The sequence below is a fragment of the Diprion similis genome, chromosome 7 (genome assembly GCF_021155765.1).
Source record: "Diprion similis isolate iyDipSimi1 chromosome 7, iyDipSimi1.1, whole genome shotgun sequence".
NCBI lineage: Eukaryota > Metazoa > Arthropoda > Insecta > Hymenoptera > Diprionidae > Diprion > Diprion similis.
In genome coordinates this window covers 2,810,886-2,832,975 of record NC_060111.1, presented here as the reverse complement: position 1 = coordinate 2,832,975, position 22,090 = coordinate 2,810,886, and the positions used below count along the sequence as shown (strand labels likewise).

Here is a 22,090-nt window from a genome sequence, read left to right as displayed (position 1 = left end):
TATACATATACAAGAGAGCGAAAGTTTCTTATAACGAATAGTTTTGAACTATACTATACCTACTCTCGTATAGGTATACCTATACATACCTATCCATACAGAGCTTCGCAGTGCTGCGTGTGTGCGTGTCTTTGTGTTTTTGTGTTTTTGTGTTTGTATATAATGTGTATAAGTATGTATATAATTAATTAACTAATCGGTGGTATTAATTAGAAAAATCTGTTTATCACAATTTTAATGCACAGTATGTAAGCTAATTGCGGTCACTTATATATATATATATATATTATATATGTATGTATATGTAATAAACACTGAATGTATAATTTCAACTTGTGTTCAATTCTTAATACCATATTACACGCTATACCTATATACGTATAATAATACGTATAATAGACTTTGAAAGAAAACAAAATGTATAAAATATATATATATGTATATGTATATACATTATACACATACATATATCCGTTAATATTTTTTATCTAATTTTCCTTCCTTATTCGTTGTCCATCCTCTTCCTCCTTCTCCTGCTCTTTTTACCTCCGCTTCTCGCGGTATAATAAATAATAAATAATAATAATAATAATAATAATGTTTTCACAATTGGATCATGAATTTTTTCTCCTTCTTCGATTATTCGTATGATATAAAAATAACAAAAAATATGGAATTAACGGGCGCGTATGTATTATACACGGAAGGGCCTTTCTCTTCCGAAATATTTTTTTGTAAACAGTCAAAAATAACTTTTATACACATTATTGAGTATTATTTTGAATTTTAATTTTAAAATTTTCCCCAAAAAATTATCCCCCCCTCCCCCCCCCCCACATCTGAAAATCATTTTTATTTTCTTTGGTTACAATGAGAGAGAGAGAGAGAGAGAGAGAGAGACAGAGACAGAGAGAAAAAAAAAAGATTTAGCGTACTTGAGTCCTCGAAAATGAGGTATCTTCTCAAGTGCCCCCCCCCTCCTTTATATATATACATATATATATATATATATATATATATATATATATAGTAAATACATATTATGGGTTCTGCTTTGTATGTATACCTGAATATTACTCGCAATCATCGCAGCTCAGAGGATTTTACATATTTCACTATATTATACTATACTATGTATTAACAACACGCGAATATCTATAGTAGGTATCAGGTTTTGCGGTGTACCTTCCCAATTGGATTATTCGGTATAATCGGTTTCGTTGGACGGTTTAATGTGTGTACGTAAGTACCTCACGCTGAATTCGTATGTGTATATGTACAAAAGTAACCAACGTATCCGCAAATTCAACGTGAGAGTTATATACATATATCTATATATCTATATATCTATATATATATATGTTATTATACCATGTATAAACAGACAGAAACGAGCGATATAACTCGGCAATTAATTAAATCTATCAAACGTTGGTTTCGTTTTACCACCGTTAAGTGTAAATATTACTTCAACACCTGTATACACATATATACATGTATATATATATATGTATGTATAATATTAGGGTGACCCTTAATAATTGGTAAAAAAAAAAAAAAAAATAATAATAATAATAATTCTCCGTGTTACTTAAACGGGAAATAGAAAACCGCAAATCCAAGCATCTCTTAACATTAATACCGAGAGCTCAAACTTTTTACGGAACTTTTTTTTTTTCTTCTTTCATCTTGAAAGATATTTTCACGGTGACTGGCGAAAAAAATTCCTTTTTTTTTTTTGAGTCTCCTGTGACAAAATGTTAGTTTTTGATGTTTTAACAGCCCACTCCAAAGACTCCACAGCTCAAAACAAAAAATTTTAGGATATCCCTCCAAATTTTTGAAAATGTCAAAAATGGTCAAAAAATTAAATTAAAAATATTATAATTTCAGTATTTTGTTTGATTTTTAATTCATGTCGTGGTGTGTTGTTATCGATTCTTTCTTACTATATTAAAGAGAAGAAATTTATGAAATTTTAATATGAATATTAAAAGGTCGCTCGAAAAGATCTAAAGAAATGCACAAAAAAATTGAAAAAAAATTATGAGCGACCTTTCAAAATTCAAATTTTGAACTGAAACTTTCGGAAACTTATTTTTTTTTTTGTCTATAGAATTATACCGTAACGAGAAACAAAATTAGAAAAAAAATCGATTTTTGACGATTTCTGACGTTTTAAAAAATGTGGAGCGACCTCTTAAAAAAATTTTTTTGAGCTGTCCTTCGGAGTGAGCTCTTAAAATATCAAAAGCTAACATTTTGTCGCACGGTACTCGAAAAAAAAAAAAAAATAGTCTGTTTTTTTGCGCCACCCTAATATACATACATATATACATGCCGTACGAGTAAACATATCGCGTTGTTAGTCAGCACATCTTTTATCGCTGAAACAGGTATGTTTCCAAAGATAATCGCGTGTATAACATCCACACTATATGTACATATATATATATATATATATATATATATATACATATACGAATATCAGCCACTCGGTGTGACTAATTGACCGTCTTTATCGGTTTCTTTCGTTTGGCATTATCATGCATACCAACGTCGTATTATCTCACCGTCAAAGAATCTCATGCAGAATTAAACTTCGGCCGGTCTCACATTTTGTGTATACAATGTCTCGGAGAGCTTGTATATATATATACGTACGTATAGTCTGTATAATAGAATCGAAAAAGAACACGAGAGACACGTATAATGTACTTAAGGATAATTAAGATATATCAGGTTACATGGAAAAAAGAATTCTCTTCACGTTACATAAAACTCTGTAATTATAGTAGAAAATTGTACATTCATTCTTATTTTTATTCATCATTATTGTCAGTTTTTTTTTTTTATCTTTCTGCTTGAAAATCTTTGTTTTGAGATGACTTTTACGGGGGAAAAAAAAAAAAATTTCACAGTATTTGCGGATTAAGATTTTTGCTTTTGAAGTGTTGAATCGTGTTTTTTGAAAAATGTGTCTACATTTGGATTTTTTTGAAATTTTTTTTATTTCAAACTACTAGATATTCTTTTGACAACTTGGTTTTTTTTTTTTTTTTCAACAAGTAATCAGAAGTAATGTAAAAATTTACTAGAAAGGCTCTTTTCAGGGGTATCTGCTAAAAATATGTAAAAAAATATTGAGGAAATCAAGAAATCAAAGTTTTTACGAAGCGTATACGATTTGGCGTGGAACGCCCTGTACATATATACCATAGGTTTTTAACTCATTTTAACAAGTGCAAATTAAAACCCGGTTTAACAAGAACAGCTACTACGTCGGTATAATAAGTCTTTCGTTTTCGCGTTAAAAAAAACAAAAAAAAAAAAAACAAAAAAGAAACGAAAGAAGGAAACAAGAGGCTTTAGACTGGCCACGAGCCAGCCTTTGAACTTCACGTTCTCACGCTGCAGGTTCCAAGTTCATAGAGAAAGAGAGAAAAATAAAAAGAAGAATAACACCGAATTTGAATTTCGAAATAAAAATTTAGATTTCTGATTAACGATTTTAAGACCCTCGGATACCGTATTGGATGAAAATATGACGATTTTTTTTTATTTTCAACCACTGGAATGAATCCATCGCGATAAATTTTGGAAATCTAACCTTGGATTCGTCGATCGTTGAGCCAAAAAACGTCCGCCTATAAATTTCTACCAAAATCTGAATATCTTTTGATTTTTTTTCCCCAACATATTGGACCGCCATTTTGGATTTTGCGATCTGATTTCAAATTCTTTATCAGTTATTCAACAAACCGACGAGTATGTACCAATTTTTATAAAAATCCAAACTTTCTTTTTAATACGTTTGTTCAGCTTATCAAATACACTGAATGTAAATTTTGCAAATTTGACCTTATATTCGTGATTAGAGACCCAAAAAAAAAAAACCTCAGGATACCAATTTTCTTTGAAAATCCATTCATCCATTAAATTCTCAAAATGTTATCATTGTTATATAATTTTGAAGAATTTTGTTATTTAAATTATTGAAAAAGTACCGAACCGATTCAATCCAAAATCAAATCAGTTCTAAGTTTGATCATCGGACGAAAAAATTGATCAATTGATTTATTTTCCAAACTCGTGGAGATCTATTGAAAACTGAACTTTTCATTTTCGGGTTAATTACAACAACTTCGTCTTATCTCTGAAACCAGAGAAACGTGAAGTTAAAAGAGGTTAATAAAAAAAGAAGAAAAAAAAACATTTCATTCAAACATATTCCGCAAGAACGTAACGTGCAATTATCTATAATATATGTATAACAGACTACATTGATCGTGATCTATTCAAAAAACAATACTCATTACCGATCGTTACTTTAACAATACTAGAATAAATAATACATCAAGAATATTCGTGATATTATGACATATAGCGGTTAATAATGTGAATCTCTTGATCGAGCCGCTTTATAAGGAAAACAAGACTGAACAGTCGCACCTTTATAAGAAGAAGAAGAAGAAGAAGAAGAAGAAGAAGAGAGAATAGGTGTATACCTACCTAGCTACCTACTACATAGGTATAATAATCGGAAGATGTTTTGGCGAAGTGCCAGGATCGCTTTGTTATAACCTGTAGTAGCTAGCTCTAACGTCAGGGTTTTTACGATCCGGCAGCGCGGTTGAAAAGTAATAACTAACCTATCGTAAATTATAATCATCAGTTATAATATGTAGAAACGTTGTTTGGTTAGTTTGGAACTGAGGAAACGTAAAGAAAACTAATAAATTCAACTACGATTTGACCGTAGAAAAAACAAGTATGATATGCCTAAAGAGAAAGAGAGAGAAAAAGAGAGAGAGAGAGAGAGAGAGAGAATTTCCTTGAAAGTTTCAAGACCGTATTTAAATATGAAATTGAAACGGAAAAGTACTCTGTACCCCAAGGAAGCGTATTTCCTGAGATCGAGAATTCAGGAGGCGTACGTAGGTAGTAGGTAAAGGTATAAGAGAACACTAAAAGAGAAGTAAAGAGTCGAATCTTATATATATATATATATATATTTATTGGGAATTACGTCACTTTGCGATGCGTCATCTGGTGGGAAAAAAACCGAACTACTGTAACGAGTCTTAAAAGATGAGCGTTGAGCGTATTTTTTCGCGTGTGGATGATATAGAACAAGTACATACATATCATTGATAAGATATCATTAATTTATGTGACATGAAGAATTTCGAAGCCGAATAGTTATACGGTTTGCCTCCATTGAAACGAAATACTTAGGTTATGTGGTGATAAAATGGCGCCGAGAAACAGATTCTGACGTCATGAGGACGTTTTCCAATATAGCAGAGACTGTGAGGGCGAACGATTTTGATCGGGTTCTTCTCCATTCTTATCGATTTTCTATTTCTTACAGCCTGACGGATTGAAAAAATCGAGGTTATATTGCAGGGAGAAGAAAATTGCAGGTTGTTGTTAACCGAGTTGGAAAAAAAAAAAAAAAAAAAAAAAAAAACAACAAACGAACGATTTCGTTGATGGAAATTTATCATTTCATCTTCAATTCGAATTTGAATCATTGTCAAATGCTTGACTCTTCTTCGTGACAATGATTTTTCATGTCGCCTGCATTTATGCAATTCAGTGTGAAAAATCGTGATAAAAAAAAAAAAAAAAAAAAAGAACGAATTTCGATCGTAAAAATAGCAAATATATGCAGATGAATTTATCCTTAATAGAAATGTTAAAATTTGCCCGTATATAGAATAAACGTCACCGCGAAATATACCGATAAATTTAAACCAGTGTTTTCAATTTATTTATTTATTTATTTATTTATGTATTTATTTATTTATTTATTTATTTAAACTTTGTAGGTTGTTGTTTATTATTTTGTGTGTGTGTGTTTGTGTGTTTTTTTTTTCTTCTTTTTTCTTTTTCCTCGCATACCAGGCACCGTCAAAATTTTTCAAAGCGAATCGAAGCGACTATAATTGGTTAATTGAGTGATCACGTATGGAAAATACATGGTATACGTACTATCTCTGCTCTGCTCGTCGGTGTATGAATAAAACAAATTTTTCGTCAAAACGACGAATATTCTTAAAATGAATTATTCATTTTCATGAAAAAAAAAAAAAAAACCCCAAAAAAACCAAAAAACAAAAACCTAGAAAACAAAAAAAAAACACAAACGAGTAAATACGTGCTGCCTTTCGTAATAATTAATGGTTCGGAAAGCGGGGCGGATGGGCGAGACCAAAAAACAAAAAAAAAAAAAACACCTTGACAAAAAAAGCAAAAAGAAAGCAACAAAAAAAAAAAAAAAAAAAAAAAATTCGTATGCCGCGCTCTAGGGTATATAATATGTGTAAAACAGAAGAGAGTTTCCGGAGTGGGTGATATTCTGGAACACTGGCCATGCTTTTTCGCATGGAAGAAAATTCTCTGCAGGCAGGCAGGCAGGCAGGCAGGCAGGCAGGTAGAACAAGCACAGTGCCTCGTATGAGCGTATATATTATATTGAAATCGCGCTGTTTTTCATAACTCGATGTTGAGAGACGCGAAGAGAACAAAAAAAAAAAATTGAATCGATAGTAGACTTTATGAAAAAAATCGACTATTTCTTTTTTTTTTTTTTTTTGGGGGGGGTTTTCAAAATTATACCGAAAATATTGTTCCAAATGAGGAAAAAAGAATGCCCTTCAAGTTTTGGGTCTCAATATTAATATTTAGAGATACCTGATCGCGGTTTTCTGTTTTCCATAGGCATTAACGCGGGAGAAATGTTTTTTTTTTTTTTTGTTACTTCTTTTGATTTTAGTTAGATAACTATAGCTAACGTCACCGTCGTACGGAAAATTCACAGACACATTTTTGTCGCTAATCAAACGCTCTATATATAAAACGAAGTTATCCCGTGACATTTTACGATAAATCTACTCGCTTTCAAAAGTTATTCGATATCCTTTGTTGATTGTTGTTTTTTTTTTTTTTTTTTTTCTTTTCTTCTACTTTTTACCTCAAATAACTTTTGAAAGCGAGTAGATTTATCGTAAAATGTCACGGGAGAACTTTTTTTGCAATACAGGCATTCAATCTACCACAGAAAACGTTTATGCGAATTTTCTATGTCCGACGCTTCGTTATTTGGTTATAAAAAAAATATCAAAAAATGAAAGAAGAAGAAAAAAACATTTTTCACGTACGGTTATTCTTACGGAAAATAGTAAATCGCGCTACGAGGCATCTCTAAATATTATAATATCAAGATCTAAAAAGTTGGGGGACATCCCCCCCCCCCTCCCCCCCCCCCATTCGAAACAATATTTTCAGTACAGCTTGAAAAAAAAAAAAAAAACGTATGCGATCAATGAAACTTACACTCGCGTGTATAATGCGTTTAAATACCAACAGAAAGAACTTGACGCTAACGAACAATTACTAACGTCAAGTCCCACGTGTACAATCCAATCCATAATTAAGTAAAATACTTGACCCTGCATCCGTGACCGCCGCACCGACCCTCCACTACCGCGTGTAATTTAATTTTATAGAAGGCTTTCAACCCCCCCCCCCCCCCCCCCCCCACCCGCCCATTCCACCATCCATCCATCCATCCATCCATCCATCGATCCGTCCAAATTTCGTCTCACAGCACGTAGTCATGCCATTAATATCAAGGCTCTGATGACATACTACGTGTCAGATTTTTTGATTGGAAGCGCAATGAGTAAATATATATAACGATCGAAGAAGAAGTACATCTCACTTCAGGCGACTTTCCAACAACGTCTCTCGTCTCCATCTGTTCGTGGAGTCAGAATCGTGTGTGGGGGGCAGTATGAACCCGTAAGATTTACAAGGAGTAAGAAAACGAGAGCATGATGTCTATATAGGTATATATAAAGTTGGTGTATGTCATATATACACTAGGGTGGCGCAAAAAAACCGACTTTCTTTTTTTTTTTTTTTTTTTTGAGACTCGTGCGACAAAATGTTAGTTTTTGATGTTTTAAGAGCCCACTCCAAAGGACAGCTCAAAAAAAAAATTTTAAGAGGTCGCTCCAAATTTTTAAAAATGTCAAAAATCGTCAAAAAATTGAATTAAAAAAATTATATTTTCAGTATTTTGTTTGATTTTTAATTCATGTCGTCGTGTATTTTTATCGATTCTTTCTTACTAAATTGAAGAGAAAAAATTTATGAAATTTTAATATGAATATTAAAAGATCGCTCGAAAAGATCCAAAGAAATGCACCAAAAAATTGTAAAAAAAATTATGAGCGACCTTTCAAAATTCAAATTTTGAACTGAAACTTTCGGAAACTTATTTTTTTTTTTTGGAGCGACCTCTTAAAATTTTTTTTTTTTTTTGAGCTGTCCTTTGGAGTGGGCTCTTAAAACATCAAAAACTAACATTTTGACACACGAGACTCAAAAGAAAAAAAATAGACTGGTTTTTCGCGCCACCCTAATATGCACACACAATGTATTTATTTTTAGCACTCTAACCTCTAAATCGCGATTTCGTCACCATTTCTTGATTCTCGTAATAAAAATGACGTGTCGAAACTCGCGTGTAAAAAGCCTCATCCATACTCGTCAAGAAATGTATGATTTACATGAATCAAGTATGTTTTACAGATTTTTTCATGCGAAATTTCCATACACAAAGTAAACGCACGCGTTTCTACGACGGTAGAGTCACAGTCTGCGACGCACTGCATGCGCGGAGTACGGAAAGGAGCGTTCTTAGATCCTCGGGAGTGTTGAAAGTGGTATTTTCCGCACTCCGCGCTGTCGCAAAACCCTAACCTAATTTTCGTGCTTGATGAAAAACCGCGTGACATACCCTCATTGCAAAAATAATTCTCAGGAGCTCGGTTCGAAACTATCGATTCTGCCTTTTGCCTTAATCTTAAAAAATTCTATACATACATATATATATATATATATATGTATACTACTTCTTACTTTCGCTCAACTCGCAATCTCCTCAACAAAATGGCTGATACAACAAAATTTAAATTTCCTCGTTTCACGTGCAATTTACGATCTACGAATGCATCTGAACCTACATCCTACATACTTATATGTATAACACTTGGTATCACGTACATATATATGTATAATGTATATACCACCTACAATGACTCGTCCACTTGACACGATTCTGAACATCGATTAATTGTATGCAGTTCAGTCCAGCTGCGCTTCCAGCACGCTGGATGGATGGATGGATGGATGGATGGCCGATTGTGAGATACACTAGAAGTGACTCTTCCATCGTACATATCGACCACCTACGCCCCCCCCTCCCGCATGAGAAGGAAAGCGACCTTTGTCGTCCAAATATTCTGCATATTACGCTTCGGTTAGTTAACGCAAGGTACACGTGGCTAATAGGTATGAATTATGAGACGAGGGCTCTTACGCTCTTCCCGTTTCGCCTACGGGAAGAGCGCTACCGTTCCCGTTTCTCCCGCAGCATCGCATCGTATCGTACCGTACCGTACCGTACCTAACCGTACTATACCTCATATACACCGAGTGAGAGAGAGAGAGAGAGAGAGAGAAAGAGAGAGAGGAAAACCAGCGCGCGTCGATATATCCACGCAGCGCGAACTCTGCACACACCGGAGGAGAGCCTTGCTGCGAGAGGAAAGATCAATAGGAATTAAAGCGGAAACTGTGACGCGGGGTGAACACAGTTTTTACACCTCTTCTTCTTAAATCTTTTTCCTTTCTTTCTTTCCTTGTCGTTCTTTTGTTTTTTTGTTTTTTGTTTTTTTTTTGTGTGTTTTTATTATTATCATACTTGGTTTTTCTTCATTTGTTCTTTTTTTTTACCCCCCCCCCCCCCCCCCCCACACACACACACACACACACATTTGCAGTTTGAACTCTGTGTTTCGCCGCGAACTTTTCAGCAGAATATTTTATGTATATGTATGTACAGGTATATAGGTATGTGTATACATGTATCTATAATAATATATATGTATATATATATATATATATATATATATATGAAATGCGAGAGAGGAATGAAAATGGTTAGTTTTTTTGTTTTTTTTTATAACTGAGGGAGAGATAATAAAATGAAAGAAAAATAATAGAGAATCGTTTACCTACGTCGAGTTTTCGAGATGTAATGTGGTATAAATTTTTTTTTTATACAACATTCGGTTTGAATTTAAATTTCAAGCCAGTTGCCCGGGAGAGAATTAATTGTATAATAATATGAAAAATGAGAATCGGTGCTGTACGGTTGAAGTTTGAAAAATTTTTAAATTAAGAATAAAATGTGTGCGTGTGTGTGTGTGTGTATCCATCCATACAATTCATGATATTTTCACCTCGTGCCTATAATTTATATATATATATATATATATCTATAATACATATAAGTTGAAACTTTGTGTGTGAATTGAGAAAATTTATACCGCTAGAATTTTGCACGGCTTTGTAATATACTGTAAAGAAGGTCAATTAAAACAGAACGAACGTCTCTATACATATATATATATATATATATACACATATTTTAAAGATACTCGGATCTATGTGTGTGTGTGTGTGTGTGTGCGTCTGTACATTGGTCGCGGTCTTAATGTTTGAGTCATCGCTAAGTTGATTGTCTAGAATGATTATTATACGTGTCACTCGTATTTATGATTAAGATAAATCACTAAAAGAAACTATCTTAAATTCTCGGCACTCGAGACTCGTTGAATTTGATAAAGAAAAATAGAAATAGAAACACATCTGATGAAATATATATTATATATATATCGTTTCATTCATTTATTCAACCTCCGAAATATTCGAGTTTTCTTATATGTATATACATCGCATATATATATATATATACATGAAAACTCGAATATTTCGGAGGTCTAATAAATGAATGAAACGATTGCTAAAAGCGCGAGTTTAAATTACTCCAATAAATATCGGTGAGAGAGAGAAAGAAAGATATAAAGAAAGAAAGAAAGAGAGCGTGTGTGTGAGAGAGAGAGAGAGAGAGAGAGAGAGAGCTATTTTTAGTCGGTCCACCAGCTCGCGTGACCCTTCGCGTATGCTGCTGTATAAAATAATAACGTACACCGAGAGAAATGTCTATTGTTGCGGTTTTACCATATATAGTTATAATAATAGAATCCTTGAGTCAATTTTCATTTCTCATCACAAACGAATGAACGTTTTTATTCTGGTTAGAAAATGAAAATTACTTTTGGATATATTTGATAATATAATCGGGCAAAATTTAGTATACCTACGTGTTTTATATATTAATATTATTATTATTATTATTATTATTATTCATTATGTTTTATTCTATCAAATTCTGTGGGTAACGTTATATGTATATACAGCGTAAGATTTTTTCTTGCAACCGTTTGCGAAAATTTGACGTTACCGAAACAGCAAATTCGTGACGACCCCTTATGTTTCAATATGCAAGGAAACGAAAATAATAATAAAATAAAAAAAAAAAAAAAAAAAAAAAAAAAAAAACAGTAAAAACAAAAAACAAAGAAAAATAACCGATAAATAGAAATTTCAAACAAGGTAAAATAAAAATAAAAATATATATAGATAATCACTATAGTCATTCTAATCAGTATACCTACTACGTGAAACTCATTTCGACAATAAAAATTTCCTATGTACATACATACTACAAATCATCTCTCCTTACTTTATTATCTCATCTTTAAAATTTCGGTATATCGACCCATCCAAGCTTTGACCCGTCCCTCCCCCCCTCCCCCCCCACTGAAAGTATTCAATTAAAAACCTTTAAAGATTTTACTATTTACTTCACATTCAATTTTTACGTCCATTTTTCCGTTATCAATCCCAGCATCCATGATGTATATATGTACATACAACGTATAATGCCATGCATGGAATGGACACTATAAGGGATGAAGATATGGATGAGAAAGTAGGAGGAGGAGGAGGAGAAGGAGAAGGAGAAAAGTGTTTTGGACGTTTTGGCGAGTCCTTTCTCCCTCTCTCTCTCACTCTCTCTCTCTCTCTCTCTCTCTCTCTCTCTCGCCGGTAGGCACATAAGCTTTCAGCCAGCAGCAGCAATGTAGGCTAATCGGAGATTAGTTTCCCTCGGCTCGCTCGTTCCGCACCCCCGTCCGTCGTCGTCGTCGTCGCCACTCGGTCTGTTCGTCGTCTCTTCAGCGATACATAGACGAGCCTCCCCTTCCCCTTCCCCTTCCTCTTCCTTCTCCTCCTCATCCCCCCGAGCCGTGTTCTTCTCGGATAATAAAAAAAAAAAAAAAAAACGTCTCCTTTGGCCTTTGCCTCTGCACATAATATCCGCGAGAGAACACGAGCATGGCTTCCTTATTTTGCTTCTATGTATGTATGTATGCATGTATGTATGTATGTACAAGTATAATCCAATATTAAACCAATAGATCGAATAATAATTAATCCTACCGTTGTTTCTCAATCATTATTCTCGATCGGCTTTGATCGCTGGTGAAGATAATTATCGTAATCTTTGTACAGGTATCGATGCCGTATAATTTTTATAAACTATATCAAGTGTATATGTGTTTTACGTACTTGTATTGTATATATATATATATATTATATAAATATCTATATATCTATATACTTTTAGTATTACATACGCCGAGATTTATTATACCTATATAAAGAACACGGGCACGAAACGTCTGCCTAAAACGATAACCGAGCCGTTAAATTGCTCCCCCCCCCCCCTCCCCTTTGTCCTCCTCCTCTTTCTCCTGCTACTGCTGCTTCCATCGTCGTCGTCGCGACGCTCTCGTAAAACGTGAATAAAAGAGAATAATATAGGAACGGAAAAAGATATTGGATATTACAGAATCTTATCCGAAGGTCAGAAAATTTGGGGGGGGGGGGGGGGGGGGGGGGGCAGATAGTCCGTGATTCGATTGAAGTTGAAATGCGCATCCGCGATGCACGCACGTAGGTGGAAAAGTCCTGTACACTTGACGTGAATTGGAATTTGGAAATTTTTTTTTTTTTCCAAATACCATGCGTGAAATATATTAATTAATTGACGGTATCGAGATATGTTTGTAGATGATTAAATTTACCCTTTTGAATAATTATACGTAAACTCAACACAATATAGGGAAATAAGATTTTCAACGGGAGGAGAATGATATCTGAACAGAGATAAAAAGAAGAAGAAGAAAAAAAAAACAAACAAACAACCGGTTGAAAAAAACATTGGAATGGTAGGAAAAACAAGCGAATATGATTCTCTTCAATTTTCGCGTTATAATAATAAAATATATTTTCTTTTCGTTGTTTGTTTTGTGTTTTTTTCATCTACTTTCAAATCGTTCGTATCTCAGGGTTTGCGTTGTTAAAAATTTTTGTCCGCACGTTCATTTCTGTATTGACTAAAACAATAAACGATGTCTATTTCGCTTATTGTTTAATTAATAGAATATTTATTATTATCATGAATTAGCGCAAATTATTACGACTTTATGAATATATATATATATATATATATATATATACACATTTAAACGATATTTTTTAAACGATTTCAATTATACTTGGGCAAACATACAACCAGCTGGACATACAGCGTTACACTTTTCTCCTAATTTCAAATAAATTATACAGGTTCTGGCAACACGCGTAGGTAGGTATAAGGTAGGTAAGAGTGAACGCGTGTGCCGCTAGTTTTAACGTGTGCAAAAAATTGAAAGGCTCCTCTCTCTCTCTCTCTGGTCAATGTGGATACACCTACCTAATCGTAAACATTAAATACCTACATATATATATATATATATATATATATACATATATATACACACATATGTGTACCTATACTAAATACGCTGCATTATAACATATATCAGGCAGCGAAATGGAAGAAGTCGCAGGCCGATGTGTGTGAATACAACCAATTCTGCTACACCTGCAGACCATGCGATACACATTATGCCTTACGTGTACACATATATATATATATATACATATATATATATATACGCGAACGGATAGAGAAGCAAAATCAAAAGCAGAAAAAGCAGCATCAGCAGTAACAGTAACAGCAGCCCACTGAAGACCAGGGTAAACGGGGTATACGGGGTATACGGGGTGGGCGGCTTTCTACGTATCAATTTTAAACACACACACACACACACACACGCATACATATTACGACACAGACATATGCAGTTATAAGAGTCGCGTGTGGGTCGGATGGGCATGGTTGAAAACGGGGCGGCCAGCCCGACGCGACGCGACGCAACGGTTCGCCTGAGTTGCCCTCGTATAAAGCCGCAATCGATTCCGCGGCGGGTTTCCCTGCATGGTCCACCTATGTGTGCAGTACTCCTCCTACCTCTATTACCTCTTATACAATGCCATACATACATACATACATACATACATACATACATGCATTCATACATACGTATATATACACGTACAACTTGCACGCTGCTTGAAATACGAAGCGATCATCGACAGGTGTTGGGTATACTAGGTATACTAGGTATACCTATGTCGAACTAGGAGTAGGTATATATCTATGTGGGCACATTGTGTGTGGAACCTGTGCACATAGTTATGGGTAGGAGGTATGTGCAACGGACGCTGGAATCCATGTACATTGTACGTAGGTATGTATGTACAAGTACATGTACCTTATAACGCTGGAATCCATGGTTCCAGGGTCACTTTCCCCGTATGAATTCAATCCCGGCAGGTGTGTAGCTATAATGGTATAGCAGATTGCCGAGGGTCTGGAAAATTCTTCTCTTCTTTCCTTCCTTCCTTCCTTCCTTCCTTCCTTACATTCGCGATAAAGGTTCCCCGGGATTTAACCTTCGGGCTTTATTTCATCACCCTGAACATCCCGGAAAAAAGTCATCCTTTTCTATACCTCTGTTTTATACATTTCTTACACATTTCATTGCCAGAGTTTACAGGTACATGTGTTTTTTTTTTTTGTTTTTTTTTTAAGGAGGCTTGAGGGGGGGGGGGGAGGTCGAAATTGAAAAGAGTTTACTTTCTAATCAAATTTCACGCGCCAATGACTTATTCCTATGTACAGCGATGCGAGTGTAATGCGGTAGAAACGAAGGATACGTTGATCATATCTAATCGTAAGGTCGAAATAATATCGACGCGTGGCTACGGGATTTTATTTTACGATTAAGTAGAGAAATTTTGACGCTCTCGTCATTTTGGAATACAATTATAGTCGTATTTTATGGATAATTCTGTCATAGAATGGCTCGCATTCGGGCGATTGTTTTCCTTGTATCAAACGTTGAAATGGATATGATTTTTTGTGGAATATCGTAGAATTCATAGCTTAGAAAAATAAGAAACGTCGATTCATACGACTCGCCTGTTGAGACGAGGTGAGTTCAAAAATATACGACAGATTCTCGAAATTTGTCGGGATCATACTCGAAAGATGCGAGAATCGATCTTCGAACGTTGATCCAAGTTTTTGGAGGTTTACTTCACTTGTCTGCGATAAGTTTTCCTTGCGAGAGAGACGCGACGTTATAAGGTGGTTCAGAAATATTATTTCATACTTTCTCGTCCGTATTCGTAATCTCGACGATCTATAATCGAATTCTAAAATTGTCGATCGTCGCAATTTCACGTAAAAATTCGCACTCTTTTACGAGAATCCACGGAGAATTTACAAAAACTTGCACTTTTCATCGAAACTCTAACAATACCACAAGAGAAAAAACATCCATGTCGTCTCTGTCCGAAATAATGTAATTATCTTTCATAGAAGAATTGTGGATTTTTTAAAATAATTTTTCTCTATAAATTGCTAGTTTTTTTTTTTACAAAATCCCACGAGTTTCTACGGCAAAAAAAAAAAAATCCATCTCGTCCGTGTCGTAAATTGTAATAACCTTTTATAGAAAATTGTATATTTTCATAATTTATCGTAGAAATTTATAATTTTCTATATAAAATACAAAGATTTTCCGACAATTTTCCTCAATCTTCCACACTTTTGTAATAATCCTTTTGTTTTTTTCGATCTTCGAATATTTTCCCACAACTTTCACCAAACTTCATTTTCTACCTAAAGAAAACTCACTTCACTTTTAATTCCAAAATAAAGAAGAAAAAAAAAATATACATATATATATATATATACAGCTAGTCAGCAGGAACCTGTTACTGAACATCACACGTACAATACACACCACGAGCATGGAACCGAGAACATATCCTTCACTATACATTCTTAAAGTCTAGCTACTTACAAATGCCTCGGCGCATTAATTAATTCGCTTAGTAATCAAATTGCGTTGTAAACCCGCATAAGATCTCGGACAAATTGCGGTGCTCCGAGTCGAAAGTTGCCATCCGCTCATAATAGACGTGTCTGATTCATTCGGCTGGATTGTGTGCCTGTGTAATCAAAATTGGGAGTCTGTACGCATATTGCAGCCATACCATAGGAGCAAGGGCGAATCTCGTCGAAGGAGGAATAGAGAGAAAGAGAAAGAGAAAGAGAAAAAGTGTGAGTGGGAGTGAGAGTGAGAGAAAACGGTTTGCGCGCGCGTGACGTCAGAGACCAGGGGTTGGTTGGCGGTTGTTCATGCTCGGTTGAAGATTCCGCGCAAGCGAGCGAGCAAGCAAGCGAGAACCACCCCAGCAGCCCAGTCGACTCTCTTCGGGGATTCACCTCCCCCTCCACCCTCAGATCCCTCTCTTTCTCTCTCTCTCTCTCTCTCTCTCGCTGTACCTCCTCTGGTAAATTTTCTCTTTTCTGCAAACCGCCGCGCTGCTCGGGGAAAACCCGATTAAATCACATGGCCGTGCAAGGCTCATGCACCAGTTTTATCGCTACCTCTCTCTCTCTCTCTCTCTCTCTCTCTCTCGCCATTTTCCTCTCTTAATTTTTACTTATTCTTTGTCGATGTTACCTTTGATTTTTTTTTTTTTTTTTTTTTTCTTTCTTTCTCTCTTCTTTCAACTTTTTTGCACTTAGTATAGTATTCACATCTTGTATATATATATATATATATATATAAACTTCTTTCTCTGTGTTGTACTCTTTGATCATCCTGTAATTTTTCTAACTATAATACGTTATACTTTCTTACTTGCCTCAAGGCCTGGCTGGATTAAGGCATAATAAAAATATCTATTTATCTATCTATCTATCTCCCTCTCCCCCCTTTCTCTTTCGCTATATCCTCTTTAGTTTCGTTTTGCTTTCTATCTATATCGAAGCACATCTAAAGATCTTACGTTACGGAATGAGAAGCTGAAAAATTTCGTGCAAAAAATCGTGTCACACAACTCAAATTTTTTAACAATCGTTCCTTGGTTATATATTTTTATAACACATTTTTTTCAGATCCTAACTATAGACACGCAATATCATCATTTAATCAATTTTTACAATACAAACTGCAGGTAGTTTGATACTATTTTCTTGAATATAGGCGTACATCGGTATGCACGCTCGTGTGTGTGTGTGTGTAGCTAAATCGAAGGGTATTCTTGTATATAATTGATCACGTAACTCTTGTACTCCACTAGCTCTCCGCGGAAAGTTAACCCGATCACGTTTTCCATCATGCCCCGTAAGTGCAATTGAAACACGTGCGCGCGAATAAAACCTTTGAGGGGGGGGGGGGGGGGGGGGGGGGGGGGGGGGTTACTGGTACTCGCGGAAGATAAATTGATATAATTCTCTTTACGTATTAATATATGAAATTGGTTGGCGAAACGAGAGAAAAAAAAAAAAAAAAAAAAAAGAATCAGCGATGCTAATTGCGAAAATTGTGACTTTTAATTTTTTTTTATTTTCTATTAATTTATACTCCTATATTTATATAGATATATATATATATGTATATCGAGCAATTTATTCTTTTTGTTACAGGGGATTCGGAAAGCAGGGTTACCAGTGTCAAGGTGAGCGAAAAACGTGTTCAAAAAATCAAACAACGACATAAAATCGAAAAAGAATTTTTATAAACGACCGGAACGCGGTATTGGCTGGAAATAGGATAAAATCGTAGAATAAATAAAAAATTAATGACGTTCTAGTAGTACCAAAGGAGTATGATACTCAGTCGGTAAATATTGTTGATTACAGTATGCAGTTTCGTCGTTCACAAACGATGTCACGAATACGTCACATTCACGTGTCCAGGAGCAGATAAGGGGGCCGATTCGGACGTAAGTATCCGATATTTCGTACGATTTAATTAACAATTATTCTATAAGTATCTATATATATCGAGTATATAGCGATATACGTGAAGTTTTCTTTTCACGAAAAGAAGAAAAAAGAAAAAAAAAAAAAAAAACGAAACCTTATTTAAACTCTACACATATACATATACATATATGTATATAAAGAAAGAAGAAAATCAATGCGAACAGGGTATACATTTATAAATGATTAGAAAATTTATACAGACCGTGTAACGTTTCACGTGTTATACAGCGTGCTTCGTTACATAATACGAATCGTGGCTGATCACGATTTACGCATTACGATTACGCCTGCTCTAATCAATAATTAATTAATTAATTAATTAATTAATTAATCAATCAACACCAATGGAAGCCGAAAGCCGCCTACCTCGATGCAACAATTGCAGATACACTGTATACAATATACCGTGTATATATATATATAACAAGTTATACAATATACATATATACATACACGTTTACACTTTGATAAAGAAGAGAGAGGAAAATGAAGAGAAAATAATAATCACGAGATTATGTCCTGACAGGAAATACCTTCCCGACCTCAAATAATAATAATAATAATAATAATAATAATAATATACTTCATTGCCATTCTCACGTAGGTGTGTACACGTTTATATACATCAGTTCAGGTAAACACGTACAAATCAATCCAATTGTATAACAATTGTTTGAAATATACATATTTTTTTTAAATTCAATAAGGCTTAAGTTTACGTATACATACATATAGTAACGTTAACATATAAAGGAAATAATAATTATTGCACAATTTTAAAATGACTCTCTTCAAATAGCTAACTTTGCAAAATAATAGCAAATTGCTTTGTTTGTTTGTTTTTTTTTTTTTTTTCCCCCTAAACATTAATCGTTGCGGTAACGTTACTCACTAACTTCATCTTTGTAAAGTTGAACTAAACACTGTGTCTAGAATTAGGAATGAATAAAAAAAAAAAACAACATAAAAAAACACGAACGGAAAAGTAAGAACAAATAGGAATACCTCTATGTATGTGTACACATTATAGTTATATAGATCCGCAACGGATAAAAATAATAGACGTGAATTGGCATTGCGAGGTTATGATTGATATTATTTATTGTAAACAAAAAATATTGATCCGAATATTAATTTTTAATTAGAACTTTGAATCTATCGTCTAGCTGCTGGCCATGCGTCCTGTTCTAGGGACGACGATGTGGCAATTAGAAGCAGTGATTACGAGCTAAAGCTACTTTACCAGCAGTCGGTAAAAAGGGGGGCGGAAGTGATTATATTCAAGGAGGCAGCCGTTGTATCGCGTATACAAAGGAGCTATTCGTTGAACGAAAGAAAACTCGGTCGGTGTCTTGGGGGAATTTTATAACAACCAGATTTCATTTCAACAATATTATATACCTAACTAGTGATTTTTTTTTTTTTTTTTTTTTGTTTGTCAAGTGTAGATAAGTCGAGCTATAGACATGTTGAAACGATTAGTCAAGATGTTCGAAAAGTTCTGAACCGTTGTTAGATTTACGATTGCATATAAATTCGAGAAACAATATACATACAGTGTGTGATGAGAAAAAATGACGATGTTAAAGAATTTCTTCTCAACGAACCTGCAACTCGTCAATTGTAATTAAATCTCTGACATCGATGCACGGTTATGTGTCCTTAGATGATTAATAGTGGAAAATATTTAACCGTCAGGTTACCAAGATGACGTATAATCGTTACAGGATAAATATAAGTAAATATAAATTTATACAGGTATCGCATGGCTGTCGCTTATTCAAGTTTTCCGCTATCATAAATTGCGTCAATATATGTATATAAACGCTTGATAAATAATTCTGCATTCTGTTGTGACATTGCAGTGTAATTACACATGTTATATAGTTATCCACGTGCGATGGTGGCCTATACGTACATACATAGATTATAACATCACGTTTAAATACAGAGTGAAAACGTGTAATCGTATGTACACATACTATGTACAACATCTATGCAGTGTACTGTACATATACGTGTGATATAAATGCATAAATCCATTCATAAACGTACATATATATATATATGATACTCACATTAAGAGGATTCCGGAATGGCGTGTGGATGCGTTGCGTCGTCACCTTGCAGTTTTACAATTCGGCTACTGTTCGTCTGTAACAAGTAATGGAAAAACCTTTGAAACTGAATGATCACTGTAGGAAAGGATATAGTTTAATTATTGTAAGGTGGTAGACCTTCCGAGGTGGATTCTGACCGATTCAAGGCCACTCGTGTAGTCTGCTACGATTTATTCAACCTGCGTATTAAACGACACCGGTGGCCTTGAATCGGTCAGAATCTATGTCGGAAGGTGTACATTATACACGAATGAAATCGATCCAGTACTCAGTTCCGCGAATTTGGATCATACGATCTTACCGGATGATTAATCATCGATGGAATTTCTTGGTAAATATGTAAAATCGTTTCATTTTACGTCGACGATGTATAGAATATTAATATATGTATATATATATATAATCATGAAACGTGCACGACGCTGCATCGACCTGCACCCACGATCATCCCGGAAACACCTCCTCCGTGTGTACACACAACAAATCGTATCATAATTACACATTAATAAATAGTAATTAAGTAACACTTGGAGGTTGGCTGCAATCGATTCGATCATAACTACCCGTGCATGCGTCGATATACCCTGTGTTCATGAGGAAGTCAAGTCGTTCGAATTTTATTGGCCCACAGTTACCGCCTGATTGAGCACCCGACTCAATGCCAATCGTGACTGTCAGAAAATGTCCCTAGGAGCCCACCGTTGGGTGATTAAACATCCGCCACAATACCAATTACGACTGTCAGAAAATGTCCCTAGGAGCCCACCCTTAGGTGATTGAGCATCCGACGCAATACCAATCTTGACTGTCAGAAAATATCCCTAGGAGCCCACCGTTGGGTGATTGAATATCCGACACATTACCAATTGCAACTGCAAAAATGTCCCTTTTATATCCCCAACGTTAGTTGTAGGATCCTAGGGACATTTTCTTACAATCGCGATTAGTATTACGTGGGGTGCTCAATCAGGCGATAACTGTCGGCGAATAAAATTCGAACGACTCGATGCACGTACGCTCATAAGGTACGCACTTTCCTCATGGACACACGATATAAGGACAGATTAAAGCGCCGTAAGAAACTTAGGGGATGAACTCAGGGTGTGAGATTATATAAGAGGAAAAAGGAACAGGATGAATGGTTTGAACGCATGTTATGTGGTGTTGGTGGTGATGGTGGTGGTGTGATTGCGGTGACCATGATGTGAGATAGTGTAATGGTGTAATGGACGTCACACGCAGGACACCCGGACGAAACATCAGTTCAAGCAGCACTCCTACAGCGGGCCAACCTTCTGTGACCACTGCGGTAGTCTCCTCTATGGCATCATCCACCAGGGCATGAAGTGCCAAGGTATCGCTCATGTACCCGTAACACCTCTCTCTCTCTCTCTCTCTTTCTCTATCTATCTATCTATCTATCTATCTATCTATCTATCTATCTATCTATCTATCTATCTATCTCACTATCTCACCATCTCTCTCAAGCCGAGATTCATCTGTTGTTTCCGATCCACACGTATGTATGTACACAGTGATATTCATGTATGCCTACCTACTTCCGGCTACCTATTTTCATTCCGAAACAAAAATTCCAGTTTCGATTTGTAGTATACCGATTATGTGAAAAAAAAATTGCACAAACTTACGTATATCCGTGTGTTTTGACTTTTGCTGATCGAGAATGCGATAATGAAAATAACCGCAAATTTCATTTTCAAGGTCAAAATTCGTTGAAAAAAAAAAAAAA

General features: G+C 35.0%; 2 protein-coding genes across 5 annotated transcripts in view; one reads left to right on the top strand and one right to left on the bottom strand.

The window, feature by feature from the left end:
• Window positions 1–22,090, bottom strand: part of LOC124408331 (transcription factor IIIB 90 kDa subunit) — an 87,703-nt gene that overhangs the window by 30,390 nt on the left and 35,223 nt on the right. Inside the window, exon 2 of the mRNA XM_046885194.1 lies at window positions 20,299–20,374. The gene's annotated coding sequence lies outside the window, so the exon portion shown is untranslated. The remainder of the gene's footprint in view (window positions 1–20,298; window positions 20,375–22,090) is intronic.
• The window catches only part of LOC124408332 (protein kinase C, brain isozyme), a 47,238-nt gene that overhangs the window by 3,681 nt on the left and 21,467 nt on the right, over window positions 1–22,090 (top strand). For 2 of the 4 annotated variants that reach the window (XM_046885199.1, XM_046885198.1), the window contains exons 2-3: window positions 17,879–17,910; window positions 18,095–18,177. In XM_046885199.1, coding sequence (XP_046741155.1) covers window positions 17,879–17,910; window positions 18,095–18,177 — 115 coding nt within the window. Of the gene's footprint in view, window positions 1–17,878; window positions 17,911–18,094; window positions 18,178–21,582; window positions 21,695–22,090 lie in introns of those variants that run through there. The other 2 variants (XM_046885197.1, XM_046885200.1) reach the window with 2 other exon arrangements.